General features: G+C 41.8%; 1 protein-coding gene across 6 annotated transcripts in view; it reads right to left on the reverse strand.

The window, feature by feature from the left end:
• Positions 1-1143: 1143 nt before the first annotated feature.
• Positions 1144-17918, reverse strand: part of RCAN2 (regulator of calcineurin 2) — a 246312-nt gene continuing 229537 nt past the window's right edge. For all 6 annotated transcript variants that reach the window (XM_019734719.2, XM_019734722.2, XM_019734723.2 and 3 more), the window contains one exon: positions 1144-3752. In XM_019734719.2, coding sequence (XP_019590278.1) covers positions 3592-3752 — 161 coding nt within the window. In that variant the 3' untranslated portion in view covers positions 1144-3591. The remainder of the gene's footprint in view (positions 3753-17918) is intronic.

The following is a 17918-nucleotide window of genomic DNA, read 5'->3' on the forward strand; positions in this document are numbered from 1 at the left end:
CAGTAATTTGTTTCTTATTGCTTTGTAATATTCCTTTCTGTAAATATACCACAGCTTATTTATCCATTCTACAGTTGAAGGACATTTGGTTTGTATCCAGTTAATGGCGATTATAGGCAATGCTGCTGGGACATTATTGTATAAGTACTTTGGTAAATGTGAGAATTTGTATCTGCTGGGTATAGGTCCTAGAGTGGACTGGCTCCCAGACAGGCATATGTTTAGCCTTAGTAGATACTACTAGTGTTCTAGGGTGGCGTTACCAGTACGTACTCCTCCTTGCTCTATATGTCACCGGCACTTCAAATTTCCCCATACTCAATTTTGGCCATTTTGCTAAGTGTGTGGTATATGCTTTTGAGGTTTTGAGTTGCCTTTCTCTGATGCAAAATGATGCCGAATACTTTTTTAAAGTTTATGGGCCCTATGGGTATTTTAGGTATGTGCATGTAGGAATTTCCTATGTATGTGAAGTGCCTGCTTGTAGTGTTTTGATCATTTTTTACAAATGAATTGTCTTTTTCTTAATTGATTTATGGGAGGTTTTTTTTGTTTTGTTTTGTTTTGTTTTTTGTTTTTTTACATTTTGGGTATGAGTTATTTAACAACTATATGTATTGTTAAGTATCTTCTCCCAGTCTTTGGCTTTCCTTTTCACTCTCCTCCTAATGGTGCAATTTGATGAACACATGCTCTTAATTTTAATGAAATACAATGTACTGATCTTTTATGATAGTGTTTTTTGTCTTCTATGTAACAAATTTTTGCCTACTTTGGGTCTCTTATAGTCTTTCAAACTAAAGCATAGAGTTGGATAGATGTTAGAAGAGGGGCCTAGTACGCTTGATATGTCTTTTAGGACCAAGATGGTGGAAGCATGAGAATAAGACAAGGGTGCTCCCACTTTCCCTTAGTAGAGCCCAATCCAGCCTTCCAGGCCTTGCTCAAATTCCCCTTCCTTCATGAGATGGCTGCCAACCAGCTTCCCCCTCTGCTTATTTCAGGAAGAGCTCAGATGGGTTAACTTCATCTCTTGGTAACTTCTTAGAAAGTCTACAGGCTGAATTGCATTCCTCCACAATTATCACTCAAAAATATTCAACTCAGGCAGACAACACAGAAATTACACTACAGGGACAAAGAGTCATTCACCAGGTATATTTGAAATCTAAGCTCTTTGAGCTATACACGTGCACAAATGATTCAGGTGGTGGAAATCTCCCCCCTCCCCTCCATATTTAAACTTTTCAAACTTAAAATAGTGCTAAAGAAGTTTGCATAATGTGCGTCATGGAAATGCTGAGGCAAGTCTGACTTTCACAGTGCTAGGAGCGTCCACTGAAACACTTCAAGGAGTTTTTCCTGCTTCTTACCACTCTTCTGGAAAGTTCTTCCTCTCTCCCCAAATCCAACCTAATGAAAGAATTACTTGATCTGAGACAGATTAACATTGACAGTTTGCAATAAATTTCACCAAGTCTAATCACTTAGGTCACACACTCCACTGAGTCTTTATTTTACAATTACACAGACCGGTCATTTCAACTTTTACTAAATTTGGTTGGAAATGTCTGATGTATCTGTTTTAAAACATTTAAAAATCACTTCCAAATATTTTCTCTCATCCAGATTTCTTTAGAACCTGCATTCTGAAAATTCTGAGTAGCTTAAAAAGTCAAACAACCCGCAGATGACAGAGAAGATTCAGCACAAAATGGCTGACAGCTGTAGTTCTCCCTTCATCTCAATACCTGAGGGCTATTGAGATGTTCATCTTCCACTAGAGGGCAACGCTTCCCCACTATTAAGACTAGTCTTTCATTTGTCAATGAAAAACCAAAAATCTCCACAGCAAAGGAAAGTCAAAGCATTTGCTTATTATACACTCCTCAGATTTTATTTTTAAGAGGAGCCTTCATTTTTTCTTACGGAAACTCAGGATTCTACAGGCAACGCTGTCCTCAGTTTCACCAGTACTGTGTCCAGTACTATATTGCTATATTCACAGTAGAACGGACGTTAATTTCTGAGTGATCTAGTCTATGTTTTAAGTTTCTGATGAAACTAACATACACCTTAGTCAAAAACCACAACAATCCTTCCATCCGTTGGCTAAGTTATTGTTCTTGTGTGTTTTTCTGAGGCTTGGGTAATGAAAGTATTTCCCCACTCCATCGTAGTAATTGGCATTTGCAGCTAATGAAATTCATTAATGTACAGGAGTAGATGAGGCCTGGCACATATAGCAGAAGGTAATGGTTCTATAGGTGTATCTTGTGTAATGCACTTTGGGCTAGAGAAATAGAAAAATCACATGTATCGAAAACAAATACATTTTTGAGTAATATGGGCATTTCATGAGTAGGATTGGCATACATTTATCTCTCATCCTTTCCCTCTTCATATGCTCAGCAGCTGCTACACTCTGGAGATATAGCTTCATCCAAATTGTCTCCTACTGGACAATTGCATCTTCACTTTAAAAACAAGTGGTCTTGAGAGCAAAGATGTTGGCTAATCATTTATATATTGGCATGAGAAGTTTTGTGCCCTTTCAAAATTCAGCATTATCCATAATAGAATGTAATATTATCAGATTATCTGTATTATTATATGAATGCATTCATAAGCAATGCATATATTATGTTTTTAAGCAGCTAACGGCTGAACAATCACTAAATAAAAAAACATCCAGATTTTAAAAGCACAGCTGAAACATTTGTACAAATATACAAAGAGAAAAAACAATCGTTCAGACACCGTGAAACTTTTGTAATAAATAGGTTTGTCTGAAATCGGTCTCTATCACCCTGGACAAGCCTCGCCAATGAGGCTGGGAAAGTTCTATATGGAAGTGGTGTTCAAAATCTACTGAGGAATATCTTTGGGGCCAAGCTCAGTTTTGCCTCCAGGAATTTTAACAGAGTTATGAAGTATTGACTCAAAATATTGAATAATACCCAGGCTTGTTGAGCTGGACAATGCTGATAATTTTTCTAATCTAGGTAGGACATGGCTGGATGCTGACAATCTGTGAGTTATAGTATATCCTCAAATCATGAAAATAAATGCTGGTGACCATGCATGTCCTGGGAATGTTGGGATGCAGAGGACTGAGTGAGACCAGATAGGAATATCTCATGCAGTCAAAGTCAAGTTTACTTAATGGTCCTACTTAAGTGGCCAGGAAAAAAAACAACAATACAGACATGTCAGGACGACTGAAACGGCTCACAAACAACACTGGTGCTATTTGTTACTGATGCCTCTGGCTTAGATCACCATGACAGAATGAAAGATATAGACCGTGCTGATTGTTTAATAAGAAAATACTACTTTTTTTTTCCTAGAACCTTCTAAATAATGGATTATACTTTATGGGTATGATATGATCAGGAAACATATCACCTTTTCCTAGCCCTTTTGTCCGAGAGGCTTGATTACAAGGAAGGAATCTCAAACAACCAAACACCCAGGGATTTAAAGGCAATTCTTTTTTTTTTTTTTTTTTTTTTTCCCCGACAAACAACAAGGGAGAGAAAAGCATGATAAAGAGGAGACAGATATTATCGTCGAGGCGGAGTGGTGAGCTCAGTTGGACACGGAAGGTGGCAGGCCGGGACGCCGGGTTTGGATGATTTTTGGCTTTGGGGAAGTCTTTGGATCCTCTTCTTCCTCTATGTCACTGTCACACACATGCACGACGACACTTGGGGTGGACTCAGTCCCTGCATGGAGCTCGTATTTCTCTCCTGAAAAGCAAAAAAAGTGAGTGTCTTAAACAATCAAAGTTGATTGACTCAAGTTTTGGCCAATTAGAAGTCCGATATCCAGGTGTTGCTAGGGCCACGCTCCCTCTGAAGATGCTAGGAAAGGACTGATTCCTGGCCTCTGTTCTAGCTTCTGGCACTTCCTTGGCTTGTGGCAGCCATAACTCCAGTCTTCCCATGGCGTTCTCCCTGTATGAGAGCCAGCACCCACAATTCCCCTCTTTATAAGGACACCAGTCATTTTGAAGTAGGACCCACCCTAATGGCCTCATTTTAATTTAATCATCTGCAAAGACCCTAATTCCAAATAAAGTCACATTCACAGGCATTAGGACTTCAACATCTTTTGGGGGGCCATGATTCAACCCATGACAACAGCTCACTCTGAATGTTTGCATCCTTCCCAGCATGACTTGCAAGAGCTTTGATACTTATTGCATTATCAATGCTCCTCCTTCTCTGACGTCAGAATTCAACACTGTACCTACAAGAACCTAACACCGAGTTTGCTGTTTTCACCAAGATGTGCACAGTAGCACATAAAGAGTGCCCCAGATCTGGAACTGATGGTATTTGCTCTAGTCACCCAGAAAGGGCACGTTTCACTCCAGGAGGAGGATAACAGGCATGGTTCCTGAACTGGGTGGTATCTGCCTTTGATCCATGAGGGAAGGCAGGATTTAGGGAATCTCAGAGAGAGGTAAGGCCATGCTTTGCAATTCTGAATGAGAGACACCCTCACCCAAGAGACAGAGGAAGAAATGACTTCTGAGTAATCAAATGAGGTGGCTCTTGTTTTTGTCGACATGGTTTGTTCGAAGGGCTCTCTCTGCATGTTTGGAGGAGAAGCGCCTTTTGAAGGAACACTACTGGCTGCCATAGTCCCATTCATGGTTCTGCTGGTTGTGACGCAGGGATGATGCAGGCAGCAGTCTCTTGTCATCTGTTGCAGGGCTAACAGAAAAGAATCTGCCATAGCAGAGCAAGTGTGGAGACTGTGGTACCTACGGGGGAAGTGGTGGGTGAGGTGGTGACACCGGGACCCCAGCCAGGGGGCTAGGGGACACCCTGCCCCTTTCCTCATCTGTTGGTAAGAAGCTAGCTTTTTTTTTTTTCCCCAATAGTAGTAAGATATACATAACGAAACTAGCCTTTTGATTAAACCATGTGGTTGCTCTGGCTTGGATAAAGAACATCCACTCAAAGACTGGTCAGGTTGCAATGTCTTTATTGCTTCAAAAGTGGATGCTTTCCTCTCAGTCTAGGTGTGCTGGGGGCCCACTCAGGACAGGGGAGGGGGCAGGGCAACTTTCTCCTGGATTGAACAAAGTCATATTGCTTGGTAGTAGAGATATTTTATGGCTGTGATCCCATTAACTTTGACATTTCATTGTTCTATTTTTGGAAACTTTCTTACTATTAAAATCCAGCAAAGCTTAACAGCTGTTGAGAGCCCACAAAATCAAAAGAAATAGCTTTGGTCTTGCCGAATTGAATTTCTCTTTTTTTGATCTCTCTTTCCCTTTGGGCTTCAGCTTATTCCTCTACCGTGGGGGCGGGCGTCAATGCTGTCACCCTGCATGGGGACCAACGAGGCTCAGTAGGGGTCAAGGACTAGGGTAGGTCCTGTCCCGGTGCAGTGAGCAGGGCCACACAGAGCAGAATGTCTTGGAAAGGACAAGCAGAGTTTCACCCATCACACTCTCACTCCTCTAGTCTGCATTCAAACTGCCCTTCCCTGTGAGCAGAAAGGAGTGAAAGCCCTCAGAAAATGCATTGATCAGAGTTTTCCAACTATCCCTGTGAAACAAAGTCCCAGCCACGCAAAGGCAAAATCCTCCGGCACATGGTCAAACGTTAAATTCTCATTCAAGCCTTTGGAACTGACGTAGGCTTAGCCACTGCTCAAAACAGACGCTACAGTTCTGTTTTTCTTCTTTTCCTGTGAGGGGGGAGACAGGTTGGTGACAACTTCCAGATTCCTGCAAGTGTGGAGGAAGTGGAGATGCCCCCAGGCTGCCTCCTGTTCTCAAGAGGGAGGAGGTTGGGTCCCTGTGCTGACCAGGGGGCTGGAGGACGTGGTCACGTGCTTTCTGTCCAATCCCAGACTTGTGACCCAAGACCCCTGGAAGTTCTCCATCATGTCACCTATTGCATATGGGTCCTGAGTTGGTCCCTTCTTGAATTCTAAAATAATCGGTATGATTATGCACAACTTATAAAAATCAGCGTAATGCAGACTTGTTAAGGGCGGGCTGATAATACAGATAACACTGTATTTACGTGTAGTGAAGCACAGTACAGACTCAGATTCCTAATAAGAAAATGTTCGTGATGGAGGGAACTTCAGTGTCTCCAGGACAAGTCCTTGAATGGATTCTGCCAGGAATAGATGGAATCCCTGCAGTGGAGGCTTTCAAAATACAGCAAAGTCTAGCTGGTACCAGGTGAAGGCTTGCTTTCTTTATTTATAAAAATTATTGATTTATTATTTCCAGTTATATAGTTGACATTCAATATTATTTTATATTAGCTTCAGGTGTACAGCAGAATGGTTCGACATTTATATAATTTATGCAGTGATCCCTCCACTTAGTCTAGTACCCACCTGGCACTATACATCGTTGTTGCAACATTATTGACTAGATTCTGTATACTATATCCCTGTGACGATTTTATAACTACCAATTTTATAACTACCAATTTCTTAGTCCCTTCACCCTTTTCACCCAGCTCCCCAACCCTCTCTCCCCTCTGGCAACCATCAGCTTGTTCTCTGTATCTATGAGCTTGCCTCTGTTTTGTTTGTTCATTTATTTTGCTCTTTAGATTCCACATATAAGTGAGATCATATGATATTTGTCTTTCTCAGCCTGACTTGTTTCACTGAGCATAATACCCTCTAGGTCCGTTCATGTTGTCGCAAATGGTAAGATTTCATTCGTTCTTATGACCGACTAATTTTCCATTGAATATATATACCACATCTTCTTTATCCAATCGTCTATTGACAAGCATTTGGGTTGCTTCCATATCTTGGCTATTGTAAATAATACTACAATGAACATAGGGCTGCATATACAAGAATACATTCAAAATGGATTAAAGGTTTAAATGTAGGAACCGAAACTATAAAACTCCTAAAAGAAAATATAGGCAGTAAACTCTGACATTGCTCTTAGTAGTATTCTTTTCTGACCTCCTCAAGCAAGGGAAACAAAAGGAAAAAAAAACAAACAAATGGGACTACATCAAAAGTAAAAAGTTTTTGCACAGCAAAGGAAACTGCCATGAACAAAACAAAAAGGTTTGCTTTATTCCTCGGCTGTTTGTTGTTCTCAGAAGATTCTTTTTCTGGAACAACATGAGCTTCCCACTCCTGTCCCTGTGAGAAGTAGAATGATTTATTTTCCTTGTCAATCTATGTTTCTTTCCCAACTATCACATTTCTCTTAGAGACTCCATCATTCTTCTAGCCTTCTACATGCAATTCCATAGAGTCGATCATTCTTGAATCCTCTTTCTTTCATCCATTGTAGTTAAGTCACTGAGCGTTACTGAATGTCACTTTGAAACATTTCTCCAGGTGTTGCCTCCCACACCCTGCTTGCAATGACCTTCCCATGGTTCACCTCCTCCCACCCAGAGCAGTCTCAGCTGGTTTCTTCATCACAGGAAGTAATCTTCCCTGTCAGAATAACCTTCCTAAAAACATTTGGAAACTTCACCTGATCGTTACTAGTGATGTGACTCTGAATGTTATACATTTCTAAGCCTCAATTTTCCTCATCAGTAAAATGGGAATGACTACCACATCCCTGGGATACTACGAAATAATGAATTATGTGTTAAATACTTTACGCAGCCCTCCCGAGATGCATGATATGCTTATTTAAGGTGCTATTGTGGTCAGTGTGGCCCACCCCACAATAACTTCTGGTTTTCAATGTGATAACTAAACTAGTCACACTACACGATAGTTAAAGAATGAAGCAGCTGAACAATTGCAAAGAGCTTTCACTCAGTGGGGGTCACTGTTGGAAATAGCAATAACGGGGGGATGGTGACCTGCTGGATCCCACAGTTCAAGTAACTGGGGTGCCGTGGATTCTGATCCTCAAACTCGAATGGTCCTTTTTCGCTTGACCAGTGCCCCCCTTCTCTCCTCACTGGTAAATTTTCCTCCTTTTGCTGATCTCCTCTTACCCATTTCCAAACTTCTACTCCCATGAGAAGGAAAAATCTTAAGTTGCTTTTTAAATGAGATGTCTGCTTTTCTTTTTCTGAAAAAGCGTGGGCTACATATTTATCATGTTTGATTATATCCCCTTTTGTATTACTCGTTGGTCATTTTATCTGGTGATGTTTTATACTGCAAACCACTGAAGCCAGGATTTAAACTTCTTTTGTGATTGCTGCAGCTTAGGGTGCGTGCAAGTGCTCAGTAAATGTGTTACGGATTTGTGAAGGCACCAAGCTTGACCATTTATGGCCTACTTGTGTAATGTGCAGTACATACGCATGCATCAATTTGTCTCCTATAATTAAACGTGTCTAACTTTAGCTTTTCAACTGAACTGAAAACTACTTAAGGGCAGGCATTTGTCTTATTTTCAGTATGCTCTCAGCGCTAGGAATAGGAGGTGACAGAGAAACTGGCCATCTGCCTTAAACAGAACTACTACTTACTGAGTACTTACCAAGGCCAGACACAGCTTTAAGTACTTCACATAAGTTAGACATTTAATTGGGACAGCAGTTCTGTAACACGGGTTATATAATGTCTAGATCATACAGGAGGAAAGTGAGATCACACAGGTAGTAAACGGCAGAGCAAGGATTCAATCAAACTCGATCAAACCCTGTCTGACTTCAAAGAATGTTCTCATAATTAATCTCCAGGCCTGCTTCTCATTATTCCCACTGTTTTCTACAAGAGACTCTACTGAAAGGGAGCCCAGTTTTAACTTTTACTTTTAATACATTTTCCTGGCAATTCATGTTTTTAATGAAGATTGGTTCTCTAGCTAAAGAAGGACTGTTTATTCCTTTTGCATCTTGTTTCTTTTTGTTTTGGCCAACTGCTAGTTTTTGTAAGCACCGTCTCCTTGACAATGAATCTTCTCAAAAGACAACGCTAAATAAATTATAAAAAGAAAAGGACTATAAACTATAGACTGAGTTAATTTATATCTCTTAGGGCAGCTCTGGACTCTGGACAAAGATCCTCCCTGTTTCCTTCTTGCTTTCACTTTATTGTCTCCCATATTGAACTCTCAACAGGAACGTTATGTGTTGTAGCAGATTGATTGTGTTTTGCAAAGATGGTCACACTATCTCCTGCCCAACATTATTACTCTTCAGGAATCTTGCTCCTCCTTCATCGAGCACTGTTCCCAGTGTGTTTCCTCTCCTCAAATCTGGGCAGGCCTTTATGACTGTTACTAAGACTGTATGGCAGAAGCAACCAGTATGACTTCTGACTTAGGTCACAAAAATGCACACATTTCACTTTGCTCTGTCGGATGCTCAGTCCTCGAGCCTCACCTCCATGTTGTAAGGAAGCCCCAGCGGCCCATGAAGAGGCCCACTTGGGAAGGAACCAGGGTCCTTGGCCCACAGCCCATCTGAGCTATCAGCCAACAGCCACCTTCCAGCCACAGGAGCCAACCACCTGGAAAGGTGATTCGCCAATCCGCAGCTGAGCTGCCCCAGCTGGGGCATTGTCTGCCCCAGCAACAATGCCCGGAGCAGAGACGAGCTGTTCCCTGAGCCCTGCCCAAATAGCAGATTTGTGGGCAAAATAAATGATTGTTGTTTTAAGTCCTTTATTTTGGGGTAGTTTGTTACATAGCAGTTTTTAAGTCATGGGTCATATAATTCGTTTTATTTAGAAGCAAGCTAAGCCACTACAATTGAGTTGAAATTAATTGCCTTTAATGGTCTTCCCCCCCCCCCCCCTTTTTCTCCCCTGCTCAAGGGCTACGTTAGAGTGGATACTTCACCAGTTCCAGTGGTTTTTTGCAAGTGGAGGGAACTCTATTAGCATACCACTGGGACCTCTCTCTGGCTGCTCCTGTATGCCTCTCTGGGGGAAGATGAGCGACACCTGATGGTAACTTTGGGGGAGAAACCTGGAAATGCTCAGTTTTCTCTCTCCCACCTTTTTCTTTGAGCCATTCTGCCTGCAAAGGGCCTGTGCTGTGTTTTACTCTGAGCCATCTGCTAAGCCCCGCAGAAAAGACCTGCTGTGTGTGGGGCAGTCTGACGTTTTCCATCACTGTGACAAGGTGAGTAACATTGCGTGGTTCTGGATTTCAGCATTAGGAATCCCTGGCGGTTCCGCGATGAGATCACATTTTCAGCCTCAGTCTTTCATCAGAAACAAAGCTGGCATTACTGAGCTCATCTGTTGCACTTCTTATCTCACCCTGAGTGAGTTCTGAACCAAACGGGGAAAAGCACGTGTCGGTTATTAATCTATCTTGGATTTTAAGAAGGGATGATGGCTTATCCAGGCAAGTGCCAAGGAAGTTTCCAGCAGGATCCTTGAACGGAACTGTGCTGGGCTGTTTGCTGAGCACTAAATATTAGGTTAGATTAAGAGCTCTTTATAGTTGATTAAGCAGAAGAAGAATGGAAATTCAAAATTAAAATCATTTTATGCTTGCTCATGTTTAAAAGGCACTTCAAATCTCTACACAATGTTTTTATTGTGATTTTTTTTTTTTTTTTCTGGGAGGAAGTAGGGAGCAGTGGTCCTAGTCTATGAAATAAGTAAAATGGAATTTCTAGGTGTGTTCGTTTTACTAAGCATGCTGCCCATTGGTTAGATGGAACACAGAGATTGAGGGAAGAGTTCAGAATAATTTGAGACGCGCTTGCAAGGTGTTCACATTTAGATTTCCTTTCCTTTTAAGTGTTAGGTTTAGGACTGAATCAGATTTGGCAGGGAGAGGAAAGCCCACAAGGCTGCCAAGCCCGTTTATTGCTTCCTTGTCAACGGTAGAGATGACGCAGGTGCTTGGCATGGATCTACCTCTCAGACAAACGGGACAGGTGGAAAGGAGAGTGACATGCCAGAAGGAGGGAAGGCGTGAGGGGTGAAAGGAGATGGGTGAACTTCCACTTTCTTCCCTCTACCCTGGCATTGGCCAGTATTGGAGTTTACCAGGTCTCTTAACCCTCCGTCAGTCCTGGCATGGCTAATGCTGGTTTACTTTGGTTTGTTTGCAGCCAAACGTGTTCCTCAAGAAAAGGACTGACTTATAATGAAAAACATCCGGAAGCTTCCCTGAACTGCACCCCCTCCCATCCAGATATGCCCTTTATCTGTATTTGTAAGTTACCTGCTGGCAATCTCGTCTTCCCCTATTTTTCCAAAGGGAAGGAAAGAAAGTGTGTGTCTGGGAAGGGGGGAGGGAGTGGGTGACACTTCTCTGTACTGTCCACTGTCCCCCTCTGTTCCCGACTTCTGTCTGCTCCACACTGGTACCTCTGGCTCCTTACTAGGCACTCCTTGCTGCTATGACTCTGTCACATTTGAGAATCATCTGATAATACTGCTAAAGTGTAATTAGTGTGTACACTCTCAGTGGTGTCTGAAAATGCGATGGGATTTTTTTTTTTTTTTTGTCATAGGGACTGGACACTGGCATTTAGCAGGTGAGGCCCAAAGATGCTAAATGTACTGCAATGTGTAGGAGGGTGAGTTCCAAAATATCACATTGAGAAACACTGAGCTAAGAGCTTAACGTGGGCATTTACACTGTAACAGGAGACTAAGATATGGTTTAAAAACCAAGTGACAATAAATGGGTAACACACTGAGCATTTACTATGTCCAGGGATGGACATTTGGATGTAGATGGATGATCTCATTTGATGCTCACAACCATCCCATTTTACTCATGAGGAAGCTGAGGCACAGAGAGGTTAAGAAAGTTCCGGAAGGTCACATGGCTACTACAAGGTAGAGTCTGAATGCAAACTCACATCCTGAGTTTTAATCATCCTCCGCAAGCAAGAGAAATCTCTCTCTTCATGTTGGAGCTTCATTTACAGCTACAAAAAAAAAAAAGAAAAAAGAAAAAAAAAAAAAAAAAAAGAGGAGGTATTCCAGGGCAGAGAGACTTATTGGAAACTTAAAACCACAGCTATTTGGTAGCTGCCTATTAAGAAGTTCCATCTGAGAGTGGAAAAAGAACTATTTTCTAAGCGGAAGTGCAAAGAGGGATTTAGGATTAAAAGAAATATGCCAGGGAGGAAGGAATATCCCAGGGAGGGAAGTCCTTTACAAAATATTTTACTCTCCGATTCCTTTGTGTACCCATGAGCTCATATTTAATTTTGGTAGGCCCTGGAAAAAAATGTTATATAGACATGAGGGCGGGATCAATCATTGAATAGCAATTCTGTCCCTTCCCTTTTGTGCAGTAGCAGTTTCTGTCAAAGAATGCCATCTCAGCCTGAGTGCCAGACAGTATAAAGCTAAGCACAGACCAACCCAAATAATTTCATTGGAAGTTCAGAGAACAGGCCCATTTAAACAACCACCACCATCACAAAGAACATGCACGTCATTCTTACTGGCTGTTAGACATTATTCCAAGCACTTTACATACCTTAATTCATACAATGGTAGAGGAAACAGCTCTCTGAGGATGCCCTGCTAAACACTATTGCTCAGAGCAGAATGATCACCACCATGACTTTGATAGTTTCTACACGCCAACCCCTGCGCTAAGTGCTTTACGAATGAGGTGTAATCAAACAATACAGTAAATGTTTACATTAAAAAAAAATTATTACAGTTAAAGACACATTGCCATTAATCCCCCTCAAAATACTCCCCCTTTCTTTGAACATACTTATCCCATCATTCTTGCCACTTTCTGAACCAGTTCTGGAAGTCCTCTTTTGTGAGTGTCTTTAGTTGTGCTGTTGTGGCTGCCTTGATGTCCTGAATCATTTTGACTTTGGGGAAGAGCCAGAAGTTGCATGGTGCCAGATCTGGTGAATAAAGTGGATGAGGACACACCGTAATGTTTTTATTTGACAGAAATTGCCGTATAACAGAAGCGACATGTGACACGGAGCATTGTCATGCTGGAGGATGATTTATGGCACACTTTAAAACACACCTGCTTTCAACCGTAGCTCACACCCAATTGACTGCACCGAACACGTCAAAACCTGTCACACACTGTTACTAAGGTTCAATGTGCAACTTCCCGTATTGAAGTTCCCTGCCTTTCTGTTGGATGGCACCCGGCAGCAGCATTCACTGTATTTTGTGATCACAACAGAAAGGATCCATGTCACACATCATTTCTGCCACGGCAATTTCTGTCAAATAAAAACATTATGGTGTGTCTTCATCCACCTTATTCACTGGATCTGGCACAGTGCAACTTCTGGCTCTTCCCCAAAGTCAAAATGACCATGAAAGGTAAACATTTTGAATCGATTCAGGACATCGAGGCAGCCTTGACAGTGCAACTAAAGATACTCACGAAAGAGGACTTCCAGAACTGCTTCAGAAAGTGGCAAGAATGATGGGATAAGTGAGTTCAAAGCGAGGGGGAATATTTTGAGGGGGATTAATGGCAATGTGTCTTTTACTGTAATAATTTTTTTTATTTAAACATTCACTGTATTTTTTATCACACCTTATATATTAATTATTCCATCTTCAAGATGACCTTGCAAGTTATCAAATAAACACCATTAAAAAGGAAAATGAGGCAGAGGGGTGAAGTAAATTGCTCAAGGTCAGCACAAACAAGTAGTAGAGCCAGGACTCCAATCCCAGTCTGCTAAGGTCAAAGCATGAGCACCACATTGCCTCTGACATTTAGGAGTAAGGTTGGGTGCAGAAACGACATCAGGGCTGCACACCCAGCCTCTGTTAGTATGAAAATAGGGCAAGTGACCTGTTTTCCTATGATAAGCAAATACTGAAGTGAGCGATTAGAGTCTTCTTCCTTGCCCCCCCATCCTTAGTCCTGACCCACATCAAGGGAAAACAGAAGGGGTTCTTGTGAAGAGGAAAAGAGATGGGGGGTGAGGGGGGGAGAGAGAGAGAGAGAGAGAGAGAGAGAGAGAGAGAGAGAGAGAGAGAGAGAGAGAGGAAACTACCGTAATTTTCTTATAAGAGGTGCTCTACATCAATAAAAGAAAGTTTGCTTGTCTTCTGGGCATTTTTAAGACTGGATTGGAGCAGTCTTTATTTCCTCCTGAGTCACTCAGTCCCTAAAGTACTTCATGGAGTCAACTGATTGATTGAGGACCTGAATTAGTGGTAGGGACAAAGACATGGAGCCCTAGAAGGAAGGAAAGGGTGAGAAAGACTAAGGAAACCCTACAGGGAGAAGGGGTGGGAAAGTCAAAGGAGAGCAGAGAAGAAGGGCTCTCTGAAGCTTGTGAGGTAGGGTAAGAGGAAAGTAGCTGACATAAGAGAAGAAAGAGCTGCTTGTCCAAGCTATCTGTATACTTGGTCATAGAGTCGTGAGGTTTACCTTTCTGGGAATGGCTACCCTGTCCTACCTTCCCAACATGAGGGACCAGGTCAAAGGAATAGTTACGGGGATGTGTGAGTGCAAGCGTATTTTGGTCCTGTGTGTTTTTTTTAGTTTTTCTACCATGTGCATGTTTTACCTGCGAAATAAGGAAGTATTTTATATTGCCACTCAATAATGATTGAAAATAACTGTGGAATATATGCTGAGAAGAAAAGCCTCTTAAAATTCTTTTTTCCAGGGAAAATTCTTTGAAAGGAGATGGAAAGTTATGAGCATATGTTCCGGGATCAGAAATCTGCATCCCTTGGGTGGGGAGTGACACATAGAGACTGCAGTAAATGGAACACTGGAGATTGGCTGTTTTGTTTGCTTTTTATATCTGTGATCACAAAATGGCAATTGTTGAACAAGAATTGAGTCTTATATAAGAGTCATATACCACATGCACCCAAAATATAGGTGTCCATCTATGTTTTTAAATGGAATTTTCTCTGCCTTTGAATCAATTAGCTTGGAATAGAAAATGTTTCTTCTTTGTAAGTTACAGGAATTAATGAAATATATTCTTGGAGGAAACAATATATATCAAGCAGCAAACCGGCAAAATTGCTTCAGTATGGCATGTTTTGATGGAGAAGAGTTTGGAAAAAATCTAAATATAGCAGATGTACGCAACTTGAAACTCGAGCATCATTTTAAGCCTTCCTCTGCAGTTAACTAAAATTGATCTCCCTAACAAAAGCTAAAAATAGTGGGCGGAAAAAAAAGGAAATAGACAATGACTTTTCATATCACTCCCTGCAGGCATTTTCAGTGACAATGAACATGACCTTCCAGAGCCACAGCTAGACAGCAGAACAAAGGCTGGCATTTCACATCCCACCTCTGATTTACCACCCATTTAGTATGTCCTTAGTCTCTATTTTGCCATTTTTACTGATTGGTAGAGATAAGCTGTTTTGCTGGGCTGGGTTTTTGTTTTCTTGTGTTTTGTTTTACATCCAAAAGAACACAGCACTATACTCTTTCTGGAATCAGGAACAATGGGTATTATACAATAAACCAAAACAAATACTCAGCTAATTCTCTACCTGGTCAAAGTCCATCCTATTTTGTCTCGGTCACTGTTAAATGACGGGCTTCTCTAAAGTCACCAGGGAGACTAATATACATATAGAAAGCTTCTATTTTTATAGACCTGATGACTGTCCTTTAGACAGAGCAGAGGAAGACAAATTCTGATCCACATGTCCCTCGGGACAAAAGAGGAAAACACCTAATATGCCCTAAAGAGAGAGTGCAGTGGATGTGTTTGAGAGGCATGTCAATAAACAGAGGAACAAAATGTGGAGGCACAAAATGAGGAAGGTGTTTTGTGTTTTTAAAATTTCCTTATGCAACACTCGTGAATTTCTTCTGGAGAAATTAAGTTTACTCTTCAAGAGATCTCTCTGGTTTCTCAACTCCCCCCCTCCCCCTCCCCAGTATGCTTCTTGCCAGTGGCTGAGGGACATATTTTAACTTACCAGCTGCAGGCAGCCTTGGGCAGGTTACCTAACCACTCTGTGCCTCATATTCCCCAGCTGTATACATGAGCAGAATGACAATGCCTGTCTCATAGAGCTGTTGTGAGCATTAAATGAGATAATAGACATACAGTAAGCCCTATATATGTTTAAGCCATTGTTTCTATTTAAGACCCCCCACCCCCATTTATCTATTTTTCTTACTTTGTGGATCAAAAACAACATACAGACATGGGGACAATGATTAAGAGTGTTTGAAAGAGTGTTTGAAATTGTGTTCTCATGTTTTCCAGAATATAAACTTGTTCTCACTACGATAAATAGAACTGAGAGATGCTTCTCCAGTATGACGTGGCCCTGGTTTCGTGTTGTAACATCCTGTTAAGGATTTCAAAGGAAACTCACAGGTTTGGGTTGATCATGGTTCCTTTGGAATTGCTCTGTTCTCTCCAAGCTTGTTTTAAGAGCCTCTCCGGAAGTTCCAGGGAGTTCTGGAAGAGGGTCACCCGTGTTCTTTTCTTAGAGAATGGGGGCGTTGTCTTACCCGTTTGTCTAAGCCCAGTCCTGTGTCCTCTCCCTCACAGGTGTCCTCCGTGAAAGGGTTTTAATAACGCGTGTCACTGCCTTCCATGGTCAGCGAGATGTGTTACAGCTCCCACAAGCCAGCCTGTTTGCAGACGTGATCCTGCGTACCTTCTCGCCCTGTGTGCTAGCCCCAGGATGTTCTTTCCTTAGACTCTCTTTTTCTCAGTGTTTTCTAATTTATGCATCTCTTCTTAGTCACCCAGCTCTACCAATGTAGCGTTAGCAGTCTCTCCTCCAAAGCAAAACTCCATCCTTTGATCATTTGAGACGCTTTTCTCTGCTTTCATTCTAATTTGTTTCTGCATTCCCCAAACTGAGGTCATCCCTTCACATGGAATGAGTTATAATTTGTTCCTGAAATGATTCTGCTGAAGGATTAAAAATGAATTTTACTAAATCATTTTTTTTATCCAAAAGGAAATGCTAGAAGTCCTCTCATTGGAGAAAAGCTTAATTTAGTGCTGCCTGGCTCAATATGGCTAAAGCCATAGAAAAGAACAACTTGCCAGGGAAGAAATTATCTCTAGGCAGGCTAATAGCTCTATCTATTCACTCATTCATGCACTCAATATTTATTGAGCATCTACTACGTGCAAGGTGCCATTAGGCACTGGAAATACCAAAATAAATAAAACATGCTTTCTCCTCTCAAAAAGTAGAGAAGACAGGAAGTTGAACAATATAAAATTACTATAATGAGAAGTGAGCATTTGTGCAAAGTGCCATGAAGAGACTGCAGGAGCAACTCCTTGCTTTGGCACCTCACTGGGGAGCGGGTAGAGATGTGGGCGGGGAGGGTGCAGGGTGTGGCCCCCCTCCCTCATCATTGCAGCTGAAACAGCTGCCAGAGGCCCAGGCCTCTAAAATGACCGTTGTGATATTTTCAACTCAGTTGTGACATACAAATCATTCATCTGTGTGGGGTGAAGAAGCTTCAAGGACACAGGAAAAGGACAAATAAGTAAATAAACAAAGAGAAACAGCCTCAAATTACTGTCAAAAGATGGAGAGACAGGTATCCCAGGGACAAAATATCAGTCATCCTTCAAAAGCAGGAAACCCTCATTTTCACACGTGCACATGTAGTACGCAGGCCTCCTTTTGCACAGTTACCAGACCCTCGGTTAGGCTTTCTTCAAGTTATAGTGGTGTTAGAGATAATTGTTAGTTCAGGGTTACGATACACATTTTGCCTGTGTTAGAGCAGAGTAGGTTTCAAGTCCACTGGGGCAGCCAGTATCCTTAACAGAAGGCCATCAGAAGTGGCTGAATGGGGGTCAGAGGAGCCAACTTTGACATTTGCCTCTGCCACCAACCAGCTCTGTCACCTGGAGCAAGTTTGCTCACTGCTCTACAGCTCAATGTTCTGTTAAATGGGGATATTAATCGTTCGTATCTCTGCTTATTAACCAGGTCAGCCTCACCCTAATCTGAGGACTCAGGAGGGTGACCAGCTCTCCCCGCTTTGCCTGGGAATTTCCTGGTTTTAGCAGTGAAAGTTCCCAGGAACCCCT

Source organism: Rhinolophus sinicus, linkage group LG05 (assembly GCF_036562045.2).
Source record: "Rhinolophus sinicus isolate RSC01 linkage group LG05, ASM3656204v1, whole genome shotgun sequence".
Classification (NCBI taxonomy): Eukaryota; Metazoa; Chordata; class Mammalia; order Chiroptera; family Rhinolophidae; genus Rhinolophus; species Rhinolophus sinicus.